This window comes from Erythrolamprus reginae, chromosome 2, assembly GCF_031021105.1.
Source record: "Erythrolamprus reginae isolate rEryReg1 chromosome 2, rEryReg1.hap1, whole genome shotgun sequence".
Taxonomy (NCBI): domain Eukaryota; kingdom Metazoa; phylum Chordata; class Lepidosauria; order Squamata; family Dipsadidae; genus Erythrolamprus; species Erythrolamprus reginae.
In genome coordinates, this window is record NC_091951.1 from 204,185,901 (window position 1) to 204,209,224 (window position 23,324).

Here is a 23,324-nt window from a genome sequence, read left to right on the forward strand (position 1 = left end):
TTCATTTAAAACAGTATATTAAAGGCATTGTTAGGGGTTTTTTTTCTGAATGTTTAATGTAACCATATCATTTATTATTATTTTAGTCACTGATTCTGTGGTTTTTTTTACTGCTTATGTTGTTTTTACTGTATATTGGAGAAAATTTTATACCCCCTCAAAAATGAGGCCTGTGCAGGGTGGGGAAGGGGTGTGCAGTGGAAAGCAGAGGGGTTGTGCATGTGGGGGGGGAAGGAATGGGTTTGGAAAGCTAGCACATGCACACACACACCCTTTTGGCAGGCAAACCAAAAAAGGTTCACCATCAGTGGCTTAGAATAAAATATGATCCCACCCGTCCGCTTGACAGTAGCTTTCAATTAAAAGGAAACATGGGCCATGACTTCATGGAAAAGAAGATATGAAATAGCTGCTCAGAAGGGTATGGCATTCTCATGACCAATGCACTCATGCGACTCCATTCAGAATTTGCAATCTTTGCGGGTCGACGGGTGCATACCAATAGATATTGCAGTTTTGCACAGCTGTGCGGTTAGAAGACTTGAGAAGGATAAACTGACTCCATGTTGCAACTGGATTCATGGAGACAGCCTGCCATCACAGGCAGAACAGAGGATATAAACTGAACAGATCTTTGAAACATTTAGCTGTGCAAGAAGATAGTATAACCTGTTAGAGGGAAATATTTAACTGAAACAGCTGACAAGTTTAGACCTTTTGCCTTTTAAGCAAAAAGAAACCCTTGAAAAATTACTGAACTATTACAATTTTTAATAGAAAACTTAGACATGGCATTGGGCCAGAATACATCCGGAATCGCCTTCTACCGCACGAATCCCAGCGGCCGATCAGGTCTCACAGAGTTGGCCTTCTCCGGGTCCCATCGACTAAACAATGTCGTTTGGTGGACCCCAGGGGAAGAGCCTTCTCTGTGGCGGCCCCGGCCCTCTGGAACCAACTCCCCCCGGATATTAGAATTGCCCCCACCCTCCCTGTCTTTCGTAAACTACTCAAGACTCATTTATACCGCCAGGCATGGGGGAGTTGAGATATTCCTTCCCCCTAGACCATTACAAGTTATGCATGGTATGTTTGTGTGTATGTTTGGTTTTATAATAAGGGTTTTTAGTTGTTTTATTATTGGATTGTCACATGCTGTTTTTATCATTGTTGTTAGCCGCCCCGAGTCTACGGAGAGGGGCGGCATACAAATCCAATAAAAAATAAATAATAATAATAATAAAAGTCCATCTTAAGGGTACAGGTTTTTCTAAGAATTAGCAATGTGACCTTCTAGTTGAATGTCTGCATAGGAGAATCCATACTGTCAAATGGAGGCATTGGAGGTCAGTGTAATATATCCTGCTGTTTCCTTGAAAAATAAGTTTTCTCAAATAAGCAGAGAATATCCCAGTGAGAAAGTCAACCTTCAGTTTCCTCTGTCAGTGTGGGGTTATTAAAATGCATAGTGATATTAGCTGGAGAAAGCAAGAATATATCTCAGTAATGTGAAGGATTAGAGCAAACACCTATAAAAGTGATTGCATCCAGTTGTGAACCATCTGGGAAATTCTGATCTTGAATAGAACCCTCAGACACTGCTTGTTAGTAGATGCAAATAGATGTAGCCTGAGCAGAAGAGAAGCTGCAAGGCTTCAGATTAAGGCATCCATTTGTGGAATGATTATATCCAGCTTAACATGGCTGGCTGGTTTTCAATATTACCAGTGCAATGTCCCACTGAATGCATCCATTTCAACCTTAATTAAGCAAAGCAAATCTGCTAAGGAACCACATACAGGGCCGCCATCAGGAATTTTGGGGCACCATACAGCCTAAGTGTCTGCCCCCCCCCCCCCCCGCCATTTTAAAATTACTTTATTTTGCGACATACCAATTATGTATTAAATTTACCTTTCACAATTAAAAGAAATTAATAATTTAAAAAAACCAAAATCCACTACAAACTAAAACAACCAGCAAAACCAAAAACATAACTATTAATAAAAACAGGTGAGGGCTGGGGTTTTTTTCTCTGTTATTATTTAAGTGCTTTTACCATATGCTTTAAATCAAGATTCACTTCTCTCTCTGTTTCTCTCTCTTTCATGTCATTCTCTGCCTCAATCATTTTCTCATTTCTCTTTTTTTCTCCCCTTTTTTCTATTATTTCTCTCTCTCTCTCTCTTCCTTCCACTCTTCTCTCTCTCTTGCTTTCTTCCTCTCTCTTCCTTCCTCTCTCATCTCTCTTTCTTTCTCTCTCTTTCTCTCTCTCTCTTTTTCTCACTTTCTCTCTCTTGTTTTCTTTCTCTCTCTTGCTTTCTCTCTCTCTCACACTCTTTCTCTCTTGTTTTTTCTCTCACTCTTTCTCTCTCTCTCGTTCTCTCTCTCTTGCTATCTCTTTCTCCCCCCCCTCTTTCTCTCTGTCTCTCTCTCACTTTCTCTCTATCTTGCTCTGTCGCTTTCACTCTCTCTCGTTCTCCGGAGGCCGGTGAAGGTGATTTTCAATGTCGGGGGTGCAGGCCGGCGCGCGCTCTCCCCAACCCCCTGCCAGCCCGCCCGGAACATTCAAAATCACCTTCGCTGGCACCTGCTGTGAGAACGCCTGCCCCGCCTCTCCTGCAGCCCCCCTCGCTGAGAGCCCGGGACGAAAGTGTTCTCAGCAAAGGGACTGCGAGAGCAGCGGGGCGGGCATTCCCGCTGCAGGAGGAGCTGCGCCCCAAGTCAGGAAGCGGAGGAGAAAGAGAGGCAGATCGGGCGGGGGCAGCGGCGAGTAGCCAGTGGTGCGAGCGGGCTAGAGGTGCGGGGGGGGGCGGGGCGGCTCCGTGCGCGCCCTTTGAAAAGGGTGCACGGGGGGCGTTTTGGGGTGCGCTGGCGCATGCGTGCGCAGCCTACAGAGAACGGTGCTGGGCACAATGACTGCTGCGCGCGCCAGGGGGCTGGCACGGTGGCGGGCCAAAACCGCCCCCCCCATTTTTCAATTTGGCTGGGCCCCTGACGCCAGTAGCAGTAATACTGGCCTATCGGCGGCCGTGACCACATATGTAACTGAAAAAATGGAGGATGTTTTGGAAAGTAATTTTGGGAACCTAGTACAGTAGTTTGAACGTGGAAGTTTAGGGACAAGGATATTTAGCATTTAAATCAAATTAAAATATCATTTATATTATTATTTATATCAGGGGGGTCAAACTCACAGCTCGTGGGCCAAATGCGTCACGTGCTGGCCATGCCCCTGCTCAGTTTAGCGAATGGGGGAAAGTCCGGAGATGTCATGTGACCATGCGAGCTTGACACCCCTGATTTATATTATTCAGGTTTTCCATTAGCAAGACATGGGTTGAAGGAAGGATGTAGCCAAGCCATTTCATAGGTAATGTAGGCAGTACCTGGAGTATAAGTTAGCGCATTGATTAAAAACTAAAAATGATAACTGTTTCACAAAAGGGGTATTTTTCTCTTGTAGAGGGAAGGTGGAATGTAGGTACAGTATCTGACTTCTGGACCAGAGATTACAATGAAAAGTCACCAGACTATGATCAGCCTGCATCAAAGTTGAAGGGATTAAAATTTTGAGGCAGACCACTGGGTTAACTGAATCCCAAAATTCAGGAGCAGATCCATGTAATATAGAATAATAATATTACTGTTATTCTTTTTTAATATATAAATTAGCTGTGAATCATGCAATCAAAGAAATGACAGGTTTAGACCCTTTTTCTTTTCTTTTACTTTAGGCTAAAGAAAAACTGAAGAATATTACACTTTTAATAGCAAATATGGAAATAAAAATCCATCGTAATTTTTGTGGTGAGCTCTGGCCCAGCTCCTGCCCCAAGGAATGTGGAGTTGGATGTGGGGGAGACATCCACATGCCGCAGGCCTGTTTTGCTCCCAGTAGAATTTGCCGACGAAGTCTCCTCTGACCAAGGAAGCGTGAGTGACAGGGAAGAGGGGAGTTTGGCAGACAGCCCAGGAGGAAATCAATCATCTGTATCATCCCTGGATTCTGAACAAGAATTAATGACACATCCACGCATGCGTAGAGTGATGCATAGGAGACAACAACTGAAGGATTATTACAAGAGAAAATGAGGCCACCTGTGATTGGGTGGGGCTGCTGTAATTAGTGCTACAGATAAAAGTGCAGCCTGGTGTTTTAGCCTCATGGCAGTTTATCTGATTCATTGTTTCGTCAAGATCATGGTTTTTGCTGTTCAGGATTGTGTGTGTAGACTCTCTGGACTTTAGAATTGCACTCAATTTCCCAGTTATTGGGTGAGCAATGGGACTGCATTTAACCTGTGCCTTGTGTGTACCAGAAAATCCCTTTGACATTTAAAAAGGGAGCTGTTTCTGTTTTTCTGTTTATAAAAACTTTTTCCTTTTATCGTGTGGTGTGTGTCTTCCTGGACTAATTACTCTGTAATTACGGGCGGTTGAGACACACCGGCAGAACAGTAATATTATCAGAATATTACATGTGGGTGTAGAAGACAAATCTGTAGCCTTTGAACATTGCTCCTGATTAAAATTACTCTTTCCAAGCACAGTGCCTCCATTAACAAGTCATTGTTGAGTTGAGATTAGGGTTTACAGGAATTTTAGCAATTGAATTGTTATTTCTACAGAACTAATATATTACCTGACCTCAGATAGTTTAGGAAGGGGATTTACCCCATTTCTTTTAAATAGTTTTTCTCAGGTATTCAGAAGACAAGCAGATAATGGACAACCTTACAGCAGAGTTAACCAAATCTGAATTTATATCAAGTTGTGATCTAATCCTCACAAAAAATACATGGATATTTCAGATATGCAGGAAGAAGAGGCTCGGCTAACAGGTGCTATTTATTTCATATTTCCTCTGTCTTGGAGATAGGAAAGTCAGCTTCTGATATTTATAGGATAAAAAGGTAGATATCACTCACAGTAGACTAGATAACTGAGCTCATCTCATCCAAATTCCCAGGAGAGATTATTGTATTTTAAAAATATACTCTTTGTAGCTCAAATTAGAGGTCTGAACATCCCAAAGTAGTGTCCATTTTAATAACATGAACTTTGATGGGAGAAAATAAAAATCCATGAGTCTGAAGAATACTGTTGCAGCAAGGGGTTCCTGTCCCTCAGCAATTATTTATTTGTATTTATTATTTGATTTCCCATCTTGTTATGAACTCTTCTTGTGCCTACTGTACACTGTCCACTCTTGATTTTTGTTGCAACAGCCAGAATCACGGCACCAGAAAGTTGTCAGATTGGAAGCCACAAAATCTATGGAGTAGAATATGCTGCTTTTTCTGCCCCTGTAATCATGGTTATCGCCAGGGGTGGGCAGCAGGACGGGGTGGAACGCAGTTCCACTGGTGGAAATGAAGCTGTGTGCCCAGCTCCAGCTGACTATCCCCCCTCCCATCCTCTTCCTCTTCCTTGGAAAGCGGCAGGGAGACCAGCACCGGCAGGAGTTGCAGGGGGCCCATTTCCTCCCCCATCTTTTCTCAACAGCTGGTTGGCATCCATTTGGCTAGCTACCCAGCCTTAGGCAGGGGGCGACCCAGGAAGGAGAGTGCAGGAAATGCAAAGCAAATTGTCACCCCAGAAAGCGACACTGGTGAGGTTGTAAGTCGAGGACTTAACAGTTCACTTGAATGATAATGATCGTTCAAGCCACTCCCACGGGTCACATGGCTGGCAAGCCACCCCTACTCAGTCACATGACCACCAAGCCACACCCACAAAATAAGCCACACCCACAGTGTGGCAGTAAAAAATTTGGCTGACCATTACTGGTTATCGCACCAGATACACCAACAGAGCAAGAGCTGAAAAAATGGAATATGGGGCAGAAGGGGAAGAGCCAGCCAAAGATTTTCATGCTTGTTGTTTTTAAACTGTACTTTCATCGTCTGTAAATTAAATCTATCAATTAGGGATGTACATCTGGTGATAACGCAAAAAAGAGTGTGGCAGTGGGTCCTTCTTTATGGAATACAGTAGTACCTCTAGATATGAGCTGCTCCACATTCCAAGTTACGAGCCACGACGTGAGCGAAATTTCTGTTCGACACCCGAGCTCAAATTCAGGATACGAGCCGAGCTTCCACTAGGTGGCGCAAGAATCTCCTTGCTTCCGGTTATATCGGCGCAAAAAACAAAGTCTAAAGGCATTCGTTCAAGATGCGAGTTGATCGACTTACGAGCTCGGGTCTGGAACGAATTAAACTCGTATGTCGAGTTACCACTGTATCACAATCCTAAGAGGTACAGTTGACTCCCACTCTGTTGCCTTTCCAAAAAGCCCTAAAAAAACTGTCAGTGGACCTAGCAACCCTGAATGGAGATGGAGCCAATCAAGAGCCTAATTTGATTGTGTTGTTCATGTCATGGGATGTGGATTTTTAATAGGTTTTTATTATATGGTGGATTCTTTTAAATTTTGTGAGCCACACAAACTCACCTGCGTGTAAGTTGGGCCGCTACATAAATTTGTTTAAGAAATGAATAAACAGGAAAGAATGGCAGTCTGCCACTTCCTTTTCAAATGTCAGCCTGAGTAATTACGCCATGGCCAATTGTTTGCAGTGGGTTAGGGTTGTGGCCATCCCAACAAGAGATGTATTGCTTTTCCATCTTTTGATACAACAAGAGGTAAGCTGCAATGGCCAAATCTGGAAGGCAGACACTGCCTAAGGAAAGATTGAGGAAACCATGCATTGGAAGTGCTACGTGTCTCCAAACACTAGCAGGTGGAGTCACAAAGACGGATGAGATGGGGGCAAGAAAAAAAAGGAAACATAATAAGGCATGTTGCAAATTTTCTTCAGTGGTCATCTTTTTGTTCTTTCAGCTAATGGCTCAAGCAAAGTTAAAGTTTGCCTGTTGACAGTTCTCAAATGCAAATATCACTCATAAGCAAGGCTTACTTTTTGTCTTAGCAAACAAAACCTTTTTTAAAGTACCAATATTATGCCCCTAATTCTACTGGGGAAATGCTGAAAATCTTAAGATTCCCCACCACCACACACCATTAAATTCTTCTCTTCATGTCACCTTCTCCCAATAAGCGCATGATATGCCTAATACTTCTTGATTACAACGCTAGTGTTATTATCCCAATTTTACTCTGAGTCAAGGCACTTGTGGGAATCCTGTTGGCACCAACAAAGAAGGGGATTTCCATAACCAGCTCCCCCTTTTCCATGAAGGGAAAGACATTTCTAATTCAGGAGACAAAAGGCAAGTGGCATCTTTGAAATGTGTGGGATTTTACATGGCATCTTCCTCTAGGCGATACAAATGAACCATGCGGAGCAACCAGTGCCAGGCCAGCTGTAGCAGAAATAGCAGCTGAATGTGGTAGAAACCTCTCTGAAATGAAGCATCTGGCATCGGTTCCCTCCTGGGAATTCAGCCAAAATAACCTATCATCATGACAAGCGTGACAATTCAGGAACAATTCTGGAAGAGAAGCACACTGGTATGCTGCCACCTATTTCTACTAGAACGCAAACAACATAGCAAACCCAAACAGAGTTAAGTGACTAAAATGGACAGTTGGGGTATGGGGGCACACACTGTTTCAATACAAACACAACTTCCAGGCTTGCAACACACACACATTTTCTGTCACTCCCGCATGCATGGCAAGTTGACCACTGGCACACATGACAAGCTAAAGCAAGGAAGATTCACCATGAAATAGTTCATTTGAACGGCACAGAAAGCCAGCAAAGTACCGGTAATAGCAATTTAACATATTTACACATAAGCTAACTCATCAGTATTGCTGGACACTTTAAGGGCTTACAGATACCTAATGGCAAAGAACATGTTTCATAATAATTAAATAAACAAACCACAAAAAGGGAATGTGGATGTGATAAACATATAGCATCAAGAGCTTGATGATACAAGATGATCTTTGCTTCTCATTTAAATTATTAATAGAATAGAATAGAATAGAATTTTATTGGCCAAGTGTGATTGGACACACAAGGAATTTGTCTTGGTGGATATGCTCTCAGTGTACATAAAAGAAAAAGATACATTTGTCAAGAATCATGTAGTACAACACTTAATGATTGTCATAGGGGTCAAATAAGCAATGAAGAAACAATCAATATTAATAAAAATCTTAGGATACAAGCAACAAGTTACAGTCATACAGTCCTAAGTGGGAGGAAAAGGATGATAGGAATGATGAGAAAAGTGAATTAGGTAGAAATAAATCGCACTTTCTCAGGAGGAAATGCCACAATCAAGATGTTATTTTAAAAATCCCTTGCGTACTCATCCACTTGATCACTGGGGGCAGGATATATAAACAAAGACCGCTGAAGTTTCTCATAAAGTGTGGTCATGTTTAGATAACTGTGTGAACTGAAAATTTTCAAGTATGCAAAAGGACACAGCTTCTTTATTGGCCAAATGTGATTGGACACACACGGAATTTGCCTTGGCGCATACTCCAACCATCATAAACACATGCCAGTTGCCAAGCACCCAAATTTTAAATACCCGATCGTGGGGATTCTGTGGTCATTGTAAGTGCAAGGATCAGCCATAAGTCACTTTTTCAGTGCCATTGTCATTTTAATTAGTAACTAAATGAAAGGTTTTAATCTATGAGTGACCCATAAGCTACTTTCCTTTGGGGGGTTTGTTTAAGTCTCTCATGTACCTGACAATGTTAATCCCATGGACTGTGTTCATGATGGTGGGCTATCTTCATACAGACACGCTCAAGGACATTATACATTATTTAGAACCAATCTTTCTGTGAAAAATAAATCCACCAACCTTGAAAAATTACACAAAAATCACAATTTCTTTCCGGTAAAAAATTCAGCAACTACAGCCACCACTCCTTGCACTACAACGTGGTTCTACAACTATGAATCCTTACCCACAGGTTCAGTGGCACTGAATCTGTGGGCAAGGAGCACAACAGATTGGGACCAATATCACTGAGGTGAAAGAATCAATATTTTACCGTCCAGGTGATGATCATATTAGTGGTTTCATTTCCCTCTCCTCTGACATTAGTTGGGTTTCGCTCAGGTGCTGGAAAGCAAAGAGAGAGGAATTATAGTGGGCTCTCTCTATGTTTTAAATCAACTAAGACCAAATATCCACTGCGTCTCCCAGACTGAAAATGCCTGTCCCAGAGACATTAGGAGCCAATGTTGGAGAGGCAACGCTATTTTGTGCATGGCATGGCTGGGTTAACATTTACAAGGACCATTGCCTATAACAGTGATGGCGAACCTTTCCCCCATTGCGTGCGCACATGCTATCATGCACGTAGAAGTGCCCCCACCCATAATTCAATGCCTGGGGAGGGCAAAAATGGCTTCCCCTGGCCCTCCAGAGGCTCCCTGGAGGCTGGAAACAGCTCAGTTCCTGACTTTCAGTGTGCCTTGTAGGCCTGTTTTTCACCCTCCCTAGCCTCCAGAGGCTTCCCTGGAGCCTGAGGAGGGCAAAAACGCCCTCCCCCCCCCGGGAGGCCCTCTGGAAACCTAAAATGCCCTCCCAGAGCCTCTGCATGAGCTGAAAATCAGCTGTGCACATGCATGCTGGAACTGAGCTAGAGCAACAGCTCATGTGCCAGCAGATATGGTTTGGTGTGCCACCTGTGGCACATATGCCATAGGTTCGCCATCACCGACCTATAACAACACTGGCCTTATAGTCTTCCTTCTTCCAACATCTTGAACTTTCTTACCTGCAGGATCTGTGGCATGACTGCCAGACTGGCTGCTTAATTCACTTTTCCCCTGGTCATTGATGGCCTGCACATAGAAGTTATAACTTCTGAATGGAGAGAGTTGAAGAATAGCCCATGGCTGGTCTCCTGGGACCGTGGCTAACCATTGCCTTTCTGCTGGCCCAAATTTGGTTTCTTCACAAAACACATTATATTCTGTGGGGGAGAAGAGAAACATCATCTCCGAGTTTGAATGATTAAAAAAAAAAGCTTATTAAAATTGCTATCACCTTCCACTAGGCCCCTACGACTTGAGCTAAAATGCACCTGTACATAGATGAAGCTAACTTTTTGTGTGGCATGATCCAGGCATTTGGGTTAATTCAGTACCTCGATTGACTGAATAGTTTCTGTATTTCTACACATGTATAGAAACCAAGAAATGTAAAAATGGCATTTTCACCAATGTGTAATTTATATCTAGCTTTAAAATTTAGGGATATGTGTCCAAGGAAGTACTGAATAGCCATTTCACAGACAAGTGCATCTTTTCAATCAGTCTTTTTTTCATTTGATTGCTTTACACTGTGCGAAGTCACAAATAACAGTGGTGATGTAAACAAGGAAATACAGGATTATTCAAAAAGAATGAACCGATTTCATGATGCATTGCTACAGTTCTCAAGCATCGTCATGTAATGAATCAGTGACCATTTGAAAGAGGAGTGATCTAAACCAGTGTTTCCCAACCTTGGCAACTTGAAGAGATCTGGACTTCAACTCCCAGAATTCCCCAGCCAGCATTCGCTGGCTGGGAAATTCTGGGAGTTTAAGTCCAGATCTCTTCAAGTTGCCAAGGTTGGGAAACACTGGTCTAAACTTTGAATGGCTGCCACGGGGGCGATGTAGTTGTGTCGTTCTTCTGGCAACATTCAGTTTTTTGTTTTCCCTCAGAATAGTGAGTCCTCAGGAAAAGGTGTTCTGCATTGGGGGGGCCTAAGACCTTGCTCTTTGTGTGAGATCCCCAGACCTAACAGTGTATGGTTTTTTTTCTTGTGGGGATAAGTAAAAGATCACGTTTATGTTCCACAATGACCCACTAACCCAGTGATGGCAAACCTTTTTTCCCTCTTGTGCCGAAAGCACTTGTCTGTGTGCATTATCGCACATGTACAAGTGCCCACACCCATAATTCAATGCCAGGGAGGCCGAAAACAGCTGCCCTGCCCCCTCAGAGGCCGTCTGTAGGCCAGAAATGGCCCATTTCCTGACTTACCCAGGCTCCAGAGGCTTCTCCCACCCACAACCAGAGGCCCTCTGGAAACCTAGAATGCCCTCCCAGAGCCTCCACATGAGCTGAAAATCAGCTGGCTTGCACACATATGATAAGCTAGGGCAATGGTAGATGTGGCTCCACGTGCCATCTGTGGCATAGGTGCCATAGGTTTGCCATCACTGCACTAACCCGTTGTTATTCGACTAAACATCGAGTAACAACAGCGATAAACCCGGTGGATTGTTGATATGCGCCTGGGAGGAATTTTCTTATCACATTGATATTGTCTGGGTTGCAAGTGGTGGGCACATTGAATCCTTGTAAGACAGGAAATAAAAGTTGATGGTGAGCAGAATACATGTGACTTGGCTGGAGTTTTGTAATGCTTTTCCTTAATAAAAATATTGCGTCAAATCGGTTCATTCTTGTTGAACAACCCTGTATAAAATGGCTGCCTATGGTGCTTTCTAGCCGCAAATACTTGCTGCTGTAAGAGAAAAACAGAAACCAAGGAATCTCTTTGATCAACCTCTTGCTTTACTCACCCGAACTGCTCCCAAGCAGAGACATCCATGGGATGGTTCAAATGAGAAGTAAAGGATGAAAGCAGTGCTGTAATGTCAGCTCTGCCCCTTCCGTACATGTGTCGTGACCCCTTACGCGGATACAAAAGAGGCCAAGGTTGTGTGGCAACAAGGCTGCTGCTTGTCATTTTGATGAAAGCAGCAGGCCTCGTGGATGCTTTTTCCAAGGGGAAAATCCACAACTTCTGATTAACCAGAGGTCATTTGTCCCTAATGGCGAGACACTCGGCACGATTCCTTACCCTTTATTTCTCTGTTGTGGTCATCTCCAGGTGTCCATGTCAGCTTTACCTGATGATTCTGTTGCTTCTCCACCTCCAGATCCAACACAGGGCCAGGTATGCCTGACAAAAAAAACAGCAATGAGACAGCTGCTCATCTATCTGTCCTCGCTACAGAAGAAAAATCCGAGATATTTTTCCCCATACAGATTGTCCAAGCCTGTCCCACAATGTGAAATTTTGAATCCTTTTATTCCACCTTCAGGGACAGAATTACATTAATTATTACAAATTATATGATGACAGAGTAATCCACCACCTAAAGCTGATTGAATTTATAGCCTTTAAAGGCTAAAGATTGATTAAATGTAATTAAAACCAGCTTGTTTAAACAAAGGCTTATTTCTGAAAATTCTGAACTTATCGGTCAGTTTTCTGTGCACTTGTGGTTCAAAGACGTTATTTATTGGGTTTCAGTCTGTATTTTTTATAATACAATAGAAACAAATTTACTTCATTAAAAAACAGACCAATGTCTGCTTTGTTTTATACGCTATGTTTTTATATGTAGATAAAATGTAAATGATATTACATATGTATGTAAATTATAGCAGTTACATTTATATTATTTATGAATTTTATTTTACAAGTCGCTTGAACTGCAAGATGGGCAGCTTGTTATCAATATTTAGAATTTTCCACATTTCAGTGAATCATCCAGCTTAATTTTAATAGTTAATCTCCTCCGGAATAATATCCCACTAAAATTAATTTATTTACCAATCAGAACATACCATCTTGAATTTCTGAGGGTATGCAGAAGTGGCCTAACTGGAATCAACTGGAGGCAGAGCCTTTTCTTACTCAGGTAGTCCTTGACTTATGACCACAATTGAGCTCAACATTTCTGTTGTTAATTGAAACATTTGTTAAGTGAATTTTGACCCGTTTTACAACATTTCTTGCCATAGTTGTTAAGTGAATCACTGCAGTTGTTAGGTTAGTATCATGGTTGTTAAGTGAATCTGGCTTCTAAGACGGTCGCAAAAAGTGATCACATGACCCCAGAACATTGCAATGGTCATAAGTATGAGTCAATTGCCAAGCATCTGAATTTTGATCGTGTAACCATGGGGTTGCTTAAAGTAGCTGTAAATGTGAAAAATTGTCATAAGTCACTATTTTGGTGGTATTGTTTCTGAATGGTCACTAAATGAACTGTTGTAAATCCAGGACTACCTATAATTTTTATTATTAAAGAATTAAAGGTGAATTAAAAAATTAAAAACAATAAATATTTTAAAAGGAAAAAGTAAGGAAAGTAAAGAAAATAATAGTGCAATATATGTATAGAAAAGTTCCTTTTCAGTAGCAGTTTCAATGCTGCGCAATTTCCATCCTATTATGGTACAATTTACACCTTCTTTAATTGCTTCAAATGATCATCTAAAACCCTGTTTCTGTAACTAGCATTCCCTTCTTGAAATTCATGTATATTTGGTATATACCTTTGGTATAATTACTGTTATTTTTATTTGTTGACAGGTTGCTTTGGTTCAATTACAGTATGTTTTTATTGTTGTACTATAGATGGCTTTGTCAGAAATATATATTTTTCGGAGTATAAGACACACCTCTCCCCCTGCAAAAAAAGAGGGTGGATATGTTGGTGCATCTTATACATAAATTTTGGTCTCCTGATGCCCTGCCCCTGAATCCATTTTTGCAAAAAATAGGCCTGTTTTTTGCAAAAACGGGGTGCACAGAAGGTTTGGGAGGCCTGCCGCGTGCTCCTAGGGGCTAGGGGAAGGCAAAGACACCCCTGTTTTTGTGAAAAAAACTTGACAGAAAATGGGCCCTTTTGCGCAAACATTGGGAGGTTTTTGTCTTCATTCAACCTCTAGGAGCTGTCTGCAGGCCTCCCAAACCCTTTGCCCACCCCATTTTTGCAAACCACCCCCAAAAAAGAAGGTGGTGGAAATGTCGGTGCGTCTTATACACACATTTTGGTCTCCAAAGCCTTGCCCCTGCATCCATTTTTGCAAATAAATTGTTCTGTTTTTCACAAAAATGGGGTGCACAGAGGCTTGCAGAGTGCTCCTGGGACTGGGAAGGACAAAAACTTTTTTTCTTACTTACCTATTTGAAATTTTGATGCATGTTATACATGGGTGTGTCTTATGATCCGAAAAATACGGTACATGGACCAATTTGCAAAAACAGAAACACAGCAAAAAGCTAATACTTCTTTTTTTTAAAATATCAGTTTAGTACCCATGTGGCAGGAATATCACTGCATCCCTTTGAGATTTCCCTGGTTTGAAGTTTAACTTCAAGAGAGAAACAATCCAAACCTAATCTTTCTTTTTTTGATACTTGCCATATACCAAAAGATTGGCACTTGTTTCTACAGAGTCAAGGGTGGTCCAGGCCAGGCAGCTGTATGTTCCTTGATCAGAGAAGTCCACGCTGGTGACGGTCAGAGACATGTCACCAATGACATATCTAAGAAAAGACCAACATTCAGAGTAAAGTTAATGCAAAAGTACATTGCACCCTAAGCTTTTATTCAACGTGATTGTACTCTTTGAACTTACTTCTTATTGTCATCTGATTTCTTATTGTCATCTAATTCTTCAATATCTTTTCCATCTAGGCGCCATTGGATACCACGTTTTGGAATACTCTCATCAAACAGTACCTTGCAGTTGAAGGTCACACTCTCATCTTGCTTCTTTTCCATGTTAATAGGTCCCTCTTCGATCTGTGTTGCTCCTGGAATAGGGATTGAATACTGTATTGTAGCCTCTCCACCCATGAACTCTTACTGTGAGTATCTATAGTCCTCTCATACATTTATCCCAGGTGATGGGTTTTTTAAAAATCATTCTTGTATTTGAATGTGTCCTAATACAACTATGACTGGCCCAAGACATTTTCCAGCTTGAAAATCTCAGTAGCAGTCCCCCGTTTTCACCTTAAGGAAGTAAAACATGATTCCTTCCATTGAAAATTTGTCCTACACTTTTCACAGAGACTGTCTTCTCAACACAGACTGAACCACAAACAAGACAACATTTTAGGCTAGCAAATGCCTTGAAAGAGCCAGGCTGGGGAATTCTGGGAGTTGAAGTCCAGATAGCTTCAAGTGGCCAAGGTTGGGAAACACTGCTTTAAAGCATCCATTACATTCGCTCTCAAGTAAAACTGCCTTCTATTTAATTTTAAATAAAAGTCTTCAGGTCATTTTCCACATGAAGAGATTATCTTTAAGCCATTCTCCACACTGGAGAAAATACAATACATCTTTAGGTACAAAGAATTTATTAGCAAGCATAAATAAACACCAACTTCCCTCATCCTCATCCCAGGAGGGGTATGAACTGCCGGAAAGGCTTGCCAGATTAAAAGCTTAGCTTGATGCCACAGGCAGATGGCCTGGCAGAACCTCATTCACGTGGGCATCGCTAGGGAGGCGAGGAAGAGGCAGGTGATGAAATGAGCATCACAACATTCTATGCCGTGTGCATGTTTGCAAGGAATAGAACATCATGACACAATGCTCATTTCATTGGATTTTAGAGAAGCCCCTGACGTTACAACCAATAGTAAAAGCTCTGGCATAAGCTGCCACATCCACTTATGAAGTGGAACGTTGTGGAAGGAAACAGTTTTAGAGGATTTAGTTGAAAGCCACAGTACTTTGTTCCAGATTACTCCCTTCCTATCATATCTCTTAGGGCAGTGATGGCAAACTTATGGCACGTTTGGCACAGGTGGCACAGGGAGACATATCTGCTGGCACGCAAGCCATTGCTCTAGCTCAGCTCCAATGTGCATGTTGTGCCGGTCAGCTGATTTTTGGCTAACACAGAGGCTATGGGAGGGCGGTTTTGGCTTCCAGAGAGCCTCCAGGGGGTGGGGGGGGTGTTTTTACCCTACCCCGTGTTGTGGTTGGCTCTGGCCCAGCTCCTGCCCCAGGGAATGTGGAGGTGGATGCAGGAGAAACTTCAACATGTCACAGGCCTGTGTTATTGCCAACAGAGTCAGTGCAGAGTTTAGTTTCCTCGGACGAAGAAGAAGGTGGGAGTGACTTGGAAGAGGGGGGCTTGGCACACAGCCCAGGCAGTCAATCTCCATTATCTTCCATTGATTCGGATGAAGACGTTTTGGACCCACGCAAGTGCAGAATTATGTGTAGAAGAGACCAAGTAAGGACGTATTACAGGATATAAGAGCGGCCACCTGTGTTTGGGTGGGGCTCCAGTAATTAGGGCTGCTGCTATAAATAGCATGTGGGTTTGGCCATTGTGGAAGAGTATCTGGTTGCAGTTCGTCAGGAATCCTGTGTTGCTGGTTTCTGGACTTTGTTGATTTTTCACTCGTTTGAAAACAAAGCAGAGCAACGTGTGTGTGTGTGTCTCACTTCGTTGGAAGAAGAAGGGGTGTGAAGTTTCTTCACAGCTGCTAGCTAAGTACTTAATGACTGATTAAGGGAAATTGTACAGACTACCCAGTTGTTTTGGGACAAGTGCTCTTTGCAATACAACAAGAGTGCTTAGTTTATTTTGAATTTTGTGATAAAGAACATTGTTTTGAATTTTCAAACGTATGTGTGTCTGAAATTTGTACCCTTGAATTTTCGGGAGGCTCCAGCAGAGAGCCTGGCAGAACACCCCGGCTCCAGAGAATCCTTTGAAGCCTGGGGAGGGTGAAACACGAGCCTACTGGGCCCACCAGAAGTTGGGAAACAGGCCATTTCCAGCCTCCAGAGGGCTTTGGGGAGCCAAGGGAAGCTTTTTTCGCCCTCCCCAAGCATTAAATTATGGGTGTAGGCACTCACACATGCGTGATAGCGTGCGCCCACGCTTTTTCGGCACCTAAGGAAAAAAAGGTTCGCCATCACTGTCTTAGGGCCAACTACTTTCTGTCATATTTCTCTTTGATTTAATGCATGGTTGGGAAACCTGATCTCACCTTTGACAACCAGGCGGGCAATGATGGAGACATTGTTTTGATCATTCTCAGCCAAGCATGTGAAGTTCCCTGCATCTTCGCGTCGGACTTCCTGAAGTTTCAGGGATCCATTGGTGAATATAAAGGTTCGTTCATCTTTCAGGGCAGGGGTCATGTCTTCCATAAACCTGGGAAATGAAAATGAGAAGGAGAGTATTTTTAACTGTTTTTAGTATTGGATTATTGTTATATGCTGTTTTATTACTGTTGTTAGCCGCCCCGAGTCTGCGGAGAGGGGCGGCATACAATCCAATCAATCAATCAATCAATAAACAAACAAACAAACAAACAATCAAATAAATAATCAGTGGTGAGTTGCTCCCGGTTTGGCCCGGTTCTGTGAACTGATAGCAGCGGCGGGAGGCTCCGCCCACCTGCCTGGATTGTTTCTACGCATGCGCAGAAGCGTTGTGCATGCATGAACTGTAGTAAACTAATTTAGAATCCACTACTGGATATGACAAATAGATATCTCTTTCTATAGTACATCTCAGGGTATTCTGCAACACAATCCGGCTCCTAATAATTCTTTTCATATATAACAGCTTTAATTGACTTTCTTTTGCTTAAAATGCTATTTCTTAGGCCTTTACAATATTTTGTCTAATACTGTTCATCCCAAAAGAGACTAGAGCAATGGAATATCTATGTTTGATTCCCCCCCCCCACTTCTTTCCCTTCTGCAATTTCCTGAATATGCTAATAGTATAATTGTGGTTTTCACTGGCCCAATTCTCTTCCTACATTGGCACTGGCATTTTGCCCATACGTTTGTTATTTGACAGAGCTAAGCTAATCAAAGAGGCATTTGATTTTCCAAGTACAAATGAAAAAGACTATCACTGAGTGATATTTTTTTAAAAGATGATATATAAGTGGAACTATATAATGTCAGAGCAGCTGTGGACAAATCAAAAAATATTGTGCTTTCTGAAAATGACCCAAAACAGAAAACCGTACCACTGCACTTTAGGTCTGGGTGCCCCAAAAGTCTTGCAATGTAGGATCACTATTTGGTTCTCTACCACAGCATACTCTATGCCATCTGGGGTCAGGATCTCTGCTGGCAACCCTGGAGTAAAATAAAAAGCTCAATGAGGCAGGATACTCATCTCCTCAAGAAATCCTACCTAGCTTGTCAACACTCCAGAAAAAGGAGATTGTAAGTCAATGGAAAACAACCAGAAAAAAAGGTCTGTGTACTTAACATATTCACAGTTTTTTTTAACACCATGATGAGCACAGATGGTGGACACAGGCCAGAATAGCAGGTAAGAATAAGTGTTCTTCTCATTAACATTAGCAGGAGAGAATAAATGTTCTTCTTATTAACTTGTTAAGTTAAACTAACTTTTTAATATATTTTCTTCCTTCTTTTCCTTAAGTTAAAGGCTTCTGGGAAGAGCCATTGCTAAACCCACTAAGATGACTACACAATTCCTCAGTGGGATGCTATCTCTAACGCCACATCCATGCCATTGATTTGGAGGTTTAAAAAGGTCTTTGTCACTGCAAGGCCTTTGTCATCAGAGGTGAGCAAAAAGAGAAACAGACTCTGTATATAATTTATAAATACTGAGTGCCAGTCCCTGGAAAGTTGACTGAAGCATAGACTTCATTCACACTCCTATCTTGATGCAGGTGAAAGAGCTACTGGAAGAATTTCACAATGAAAACTGCAAGGTTGGTGATGTGATAGAATAATTGGGATAGACTGCTTGGGGTTTTTTGCCTGCCTTTTAAACTGTGAGCAGCCCCATTTTGATTCAAAGTGGAGAGATAAACTTACAGACCACGAGGATGTATGCATTGGCCAGGAGACTGCCGTGCTTATTGTGGGCCTGACACTGTATAACAGCGGTGTCGTTGGGCTGCACCTCGCTGAAGATTAAAGCCCCTGATTGAATCTTCCTTCTTGAATCTGGCATCACATCTGAAAATCAGGCAAGAGTTTAGGTCCAGGAAACTAAGTTGGCATTGTAGTCTTCTGCTTTTTTCTCTGTCTTTTTTTGTCACCCTTTCACTCACCTTTTAGAGGAATCCCATTTATGCTCCATGACACTTTAGGCTTAGGTTTTCCATCAACTTCGCAATCCAGGCGGACATTCTCTCCTGGTCCATAAATCTGGCTCACGGGCATTTTTATCCAGTGTGGAGCAGCTGAGAAAAAGAAGACCAGGTGAAAATAGCATCCATTAAGACAAAATTAGCTCACTACAGTGAGGAGTGTCAGCCTTCCAAATCTCTTTTTATATGGACTAACACAATGCTCACTTTATAATGAGTTGTCCTCAAACTCCTTTCCTATTACTTCTCATATTTCAATCAGGTACAGGCAAGTCCATGCTTTATTTGCTTTGAATCACCATGCCAACCAATAATTAGAGAGTTGGGGGGTGATGATCATACAAAACACCTGGAGGGCAAAAGTAGGAGGGCATAGCCCTTCTTTTATATATTCTTCAAGGCAGGGAAGAATCTGTCTTTTTCTTCAACTAGGAAATTTTATCTATTTCAAATAATTGTCAATTTAGCTTTGGGACCAAGTATGAAATGACTGAATATAAAGGGTTGAGTATTAGACACATTTGCATGGCAACATCACTTTGTCTAGAAAAGTGGAGTTGACGCAAAGCTACAGGCTACTGTTGGGGAAATTGTGTGCTGCAATAAAACTTTGTGTAAAGATTTGCTAAGATGTGGTGTAGTCCATGGAATGCAAAAAATGTTTCTAGCTGGCAACCACTTAAGCTTAAGCCCTAAAAGCATGAAATATCAGGATAATAATTGAATAATGACATAATGTCTTTATTTAATGAGAACAATCCAATTGAAATTTGGAAATTTAAATTTTAATGGCCTTCAAAGAAAATACAAAGCATCTGCTTTAATTTTCTCCAATGAATGCAACGGAGTGCTAAGTTTTGTTTGTGTTATAGCTAGCATGTCTGGTTAAGCTTAAAACCTAGTTTTTTATTCACAGTCAATGTTTCAATGCTGCCAAGATCTGTGGGTTGAAAATATATGTAATTGGATAACTACACTTTTTAGAAAATTTTATCTTTCAAAGTAAGCTGCCTTTTTAAATATTTCCCTTCATGCCTTTTCCATTTTCTCCTTTTATCCCAAAATATTAAAAAATGGCTGTTGCCTCCCTATTTTTTTCCCACTCTTCCTGCTATCATCCCAAATCACAGTATATGACATAATTACGCTGTGCCTCCATTCCACTTGAATTTCTACACACATCTGAATGTCATTTAGTGAGAGAAACACAACCTAATAATGTCACATCAAATGGTAGGCTATAGGAGAAAAGAATTTGGAGTGACATTGTGTTGTAACATCTATTCACCTCACCATAATCTTTTCTCAAAAGGGAAATCTTGCTACTGGCCAGTCTGACTACTCCAAATATTTCCCATATTTATCCTAAGGGGCCCTACTGGATTAAAATTGTGGATGGAAATACCCTCAACATTAACGGTATAGGTGTGACGGATGCTGCCATGCTCATTACGAGCGATGCACTGATAGTCTCCATCGTCATCCTCGGTCACACGTGGGATGCAAAGGGTTTTGTTGTAGTTCTCAAAGGTCACCCCAGGTGAAGGGTTCAGTCTATTCAGGTGGATCCACTCCACCGATGGTGTAGGGCTGCAGAGAAAGGGAAGAAGAAAAAAGAATGTGTATAAAATTGGATTCCAACTCAGTTGAGTGTTACTGATCTAGGTCACTGCTTAAAATCATATTGTTCAGTTAAAAAGAACTTGATATTTGAAATTTTGATTTAAACAAGATCATATGAAAATTGCAGATGGGAGAATTTGTCATCTTAGAAGAGGCATCTTTCTCCTGGACATAAAGCTGAAAGGGATACTGCATTTTGTGAGGAAGAATGTAGTTATACATGTACAGTACCAGTATATGTTTATTTGTAAAGGAACTGCATTTATTATCTTTGAAATTAATTTTTCTTTAGAACTCACCAGGTGCATCTGGATCAAGAGACTAGTACTAGTTATATCAGTCAAATCTGTTAAGTCCCTTCTCCACCTCCAACTTACTAAGAGCCAGGGGTGGCACAGTATTTAAGAATACAGCACTGTAGGCTACTGCAGGCTAACTGCTAGCTGTAGTTCAGCAGTTCAAATCTCACCACCATCTCAAGGTTGACTCAGCCTTCCATCCTTCCGAGGTGGGTAAAATGAGGACCCAGATTGTTGGGGGCAATATGCTAATTCTGTAAATTGCTTAGAGAGGGCTGTAAAACCACTATGAAGTGGTATATAAGTCTAAATGCTATTGCTATTAGCACTTTTTGGCTTTCTTGGATTCCAAAGTCCATCATCTAGATCCCTATAGGTTCATTGTCTGGGGATAACAAGAGTTGTAGTGCAATACGTCTGGAAAGTGCTAGAAGAAGCTGATTTGTACCATGATTAAATTATCTCATTGATTTAAATGCATTTGGTGTTATGATGGAGAAATGGATGATTCACAGATGATCAGCTCACCAGATACTCAGCTCCTACCATATTCATTTTATGTTCATAAGAAACCTGTGAAGTGGTTTGGCCTAGAGAAATGTGAGCTCCATAGCAGAGCAGGGATTGCCAACTGCCTCAGCAAGACTCCAGGCTGTTTTGCCGCTCATTATTGTTTGTTTGTTGCTACCTAACAGCATAGTTAATTAAACCACTACTAAGCATGTAATCAAAGGGCATCATTCCACTTCTCTGCTGATGTTTCCCTTCTCATCATCAAACCAGCAGCTGAATGGCAGGAGGAGTTGAGTGTCCCTGGAGTAGCAGACGAACAAAATGTTGTTCTAATTACTGCTGAATGTATTTTGGTTTTTAAATCTCTGCTTCTATCCGACTTGATTGGAAGCCACCCAGAGTTGGTTATAAGACCGGCGGCTATAGAAATGTTTTAGATAAATACTTCCAAGGCCACTCAAAGGATGGAGTGATTTCTATGCAGTCAAAAAGGGGGGGAAATTACTTTGGATTAGAGATTTCCATTGCCTCTCCAAACCAGCAAGGAAACCCCAAGCTGTATTTTCCCAAGCAATTAGAAGTCAGAAGTCACAACTCCTTAACACATGGGTGTCAAACTTGCTGCCGTCCCATGACGTATCACAACATTTCCCCCCCTTCGCAGAGCTGGGGTGGGTGTGGCCCGTGTGTGAGGCATCTGGCTCATGGGCCGCCAGTTTCTCACACCTGCCTTAAAACACAGCCATTCCCTTTCAAACATACATGCAGATATAAGCTTCTCCAACCTACCAACCTATCCACAAAAGAATGGGGATAGCATTAGAAACAGCTACTAAAATCAAGGTGTACCCTTGTCTCATTGGCTGTTTTTGTTATCGTACCCAAGACCAGGGGTGGGCTGCTGCCCAGACAGGCGGGGGGAACACAGTGGGGTAGCAAAAATGGAGCTCTACCCCAGAGCACCCAATTTGCACTGAAAGATGTTGAAAGAAAATGCATAAGCCACGGCCACAGTGCGGTAATAAAAAATTTGGTAGCCCTTCATTGCCCAACAGGTATACTCTCCCATTCCCATTCCCCATTCACTTAATGGGGAAGCCAGATTCATTTAACCACCATGTTACTAACTTAACAACTGCAGTGATTTAACAACTGTGGCAAGAAAGGTCATAAAATAGGGCAAAATTTACTTAACTATCTCACTTAGTGTTGTGGTTAGCTCTGGCCCTGCTCCTGCCCCAAGGACTATGGATGTGGGGGAGACATCCACATGCTGCAGGCCTGTTTCCCCCCCCCCCCGGTGGAATCTGCTGATGAAGGCTCCTCTGACCAAGAAGACATGAGTGACAGGGAGAAGGAGAGTGGGGCAGACAGCTCAGAAGGAGATCAATTATCTAGCTCCTCCTTGGATTCAGAACAAGCGTTAATGATACAGCCACGCATGCGGAGAGCAATGCATAGGCAACAACAACTGAGAGATTATTATCAAAGAAAATGAGGCCACCTGTGGTTGGGTGGGGCTGTGGTAATTAGCGAGGCTGCTATAAAGAGCAGCGTGTGGATTTGGCCATTGTGGAGGATTATCTGATCATTGTGTTTCATGACTGCTTTGCTGACTTTGATCTTTGTGTGCTGATTTTTCCCCGCTTTGAAACTAACCCAGAGCAAAGTGTGTTTCACTTTGTGAAAGAAGAAGGACTGTGAATTGCCTCACAGCTGCAAGCTAAGTATCACAGAACTGATAAGGTACTTGTACAAATTACCAATTTGTTTGGAGACAAGTGCTCTTTGCTATACAAAAAGAGTGCTCTGTTTATTTGCATTTTCGGTATAAAGAACATTGTTTTGACTTTTCAAACGTGTGTGTGTGTCTGAAATTGTATCTGTGCATTTTGGGGAGGATTCTACCAGAGAGCTCGACAGAACACTTAGCAACAGAAATTTTGGGCTCAGTTGTGGTTGTAATTCGAGGACTACCTATATTTCATCAGTTTATGGGTTTAGCAAAATACCTTT

At 42.0% G+C, this 23,324-nt stretch overlaps 1 protein-coding gene across 3 annotated transcripts in view; it reads right to left on the reverse strand.

Moving 5' to 3' along the window:
* L1CAM (L1 cell adhesion molecule) overlaps window positions 1-23,324 on the reverse strand; it is an 86,893-nt gene that overhangs the window by 42,400 nt on the left and 21,169 nt on the right. For all 3 annotated transcript variants that reach the window (XM_070741374.1, XM_070741372.1, XM_070741371.1), the window contains 10 exons: window positions 20,279-20,463; window positions 18,835-18,966; window positions 18,596-18,739; window positions 17,767-17,878; window positions 16,768-16,934; window positions 14,388-14,565; window positions 14,171-14,295; window positions 11,812-11,913; window positions 9,728-9,925; window positions 8,996-9,066 (listed from right to left, as the gene is read on the reverse strand). In XM_070741374.1, coding sequence (XP_070597475.1) covers window positions 8,996-9,066; window positions 9,728-9,925; window positions 11,812-11,913; window positions 14,171-14,295; window positions 14,388-14,565; window positions 16,768-16,934; window positions 17,767-17,878; window positions 18,596-18,739; window positions 18,835-18,966; window positions 20,279-20,463 — 1,414 coding nt within the window. The remainder of the gene's footprint in view (window positions 1-8,995; window positions 9,067-9,727; window positions 9,926-11,811; window positions 11,914-14,170; window positions 14,296-14,387; window positions 14,566-16,767; window positions 16,935-17,766; window positions 17,879-18,595; window positions 18,740-18,834; window positions 18,967-20,278; window positions 20,464-23,324) is intronic.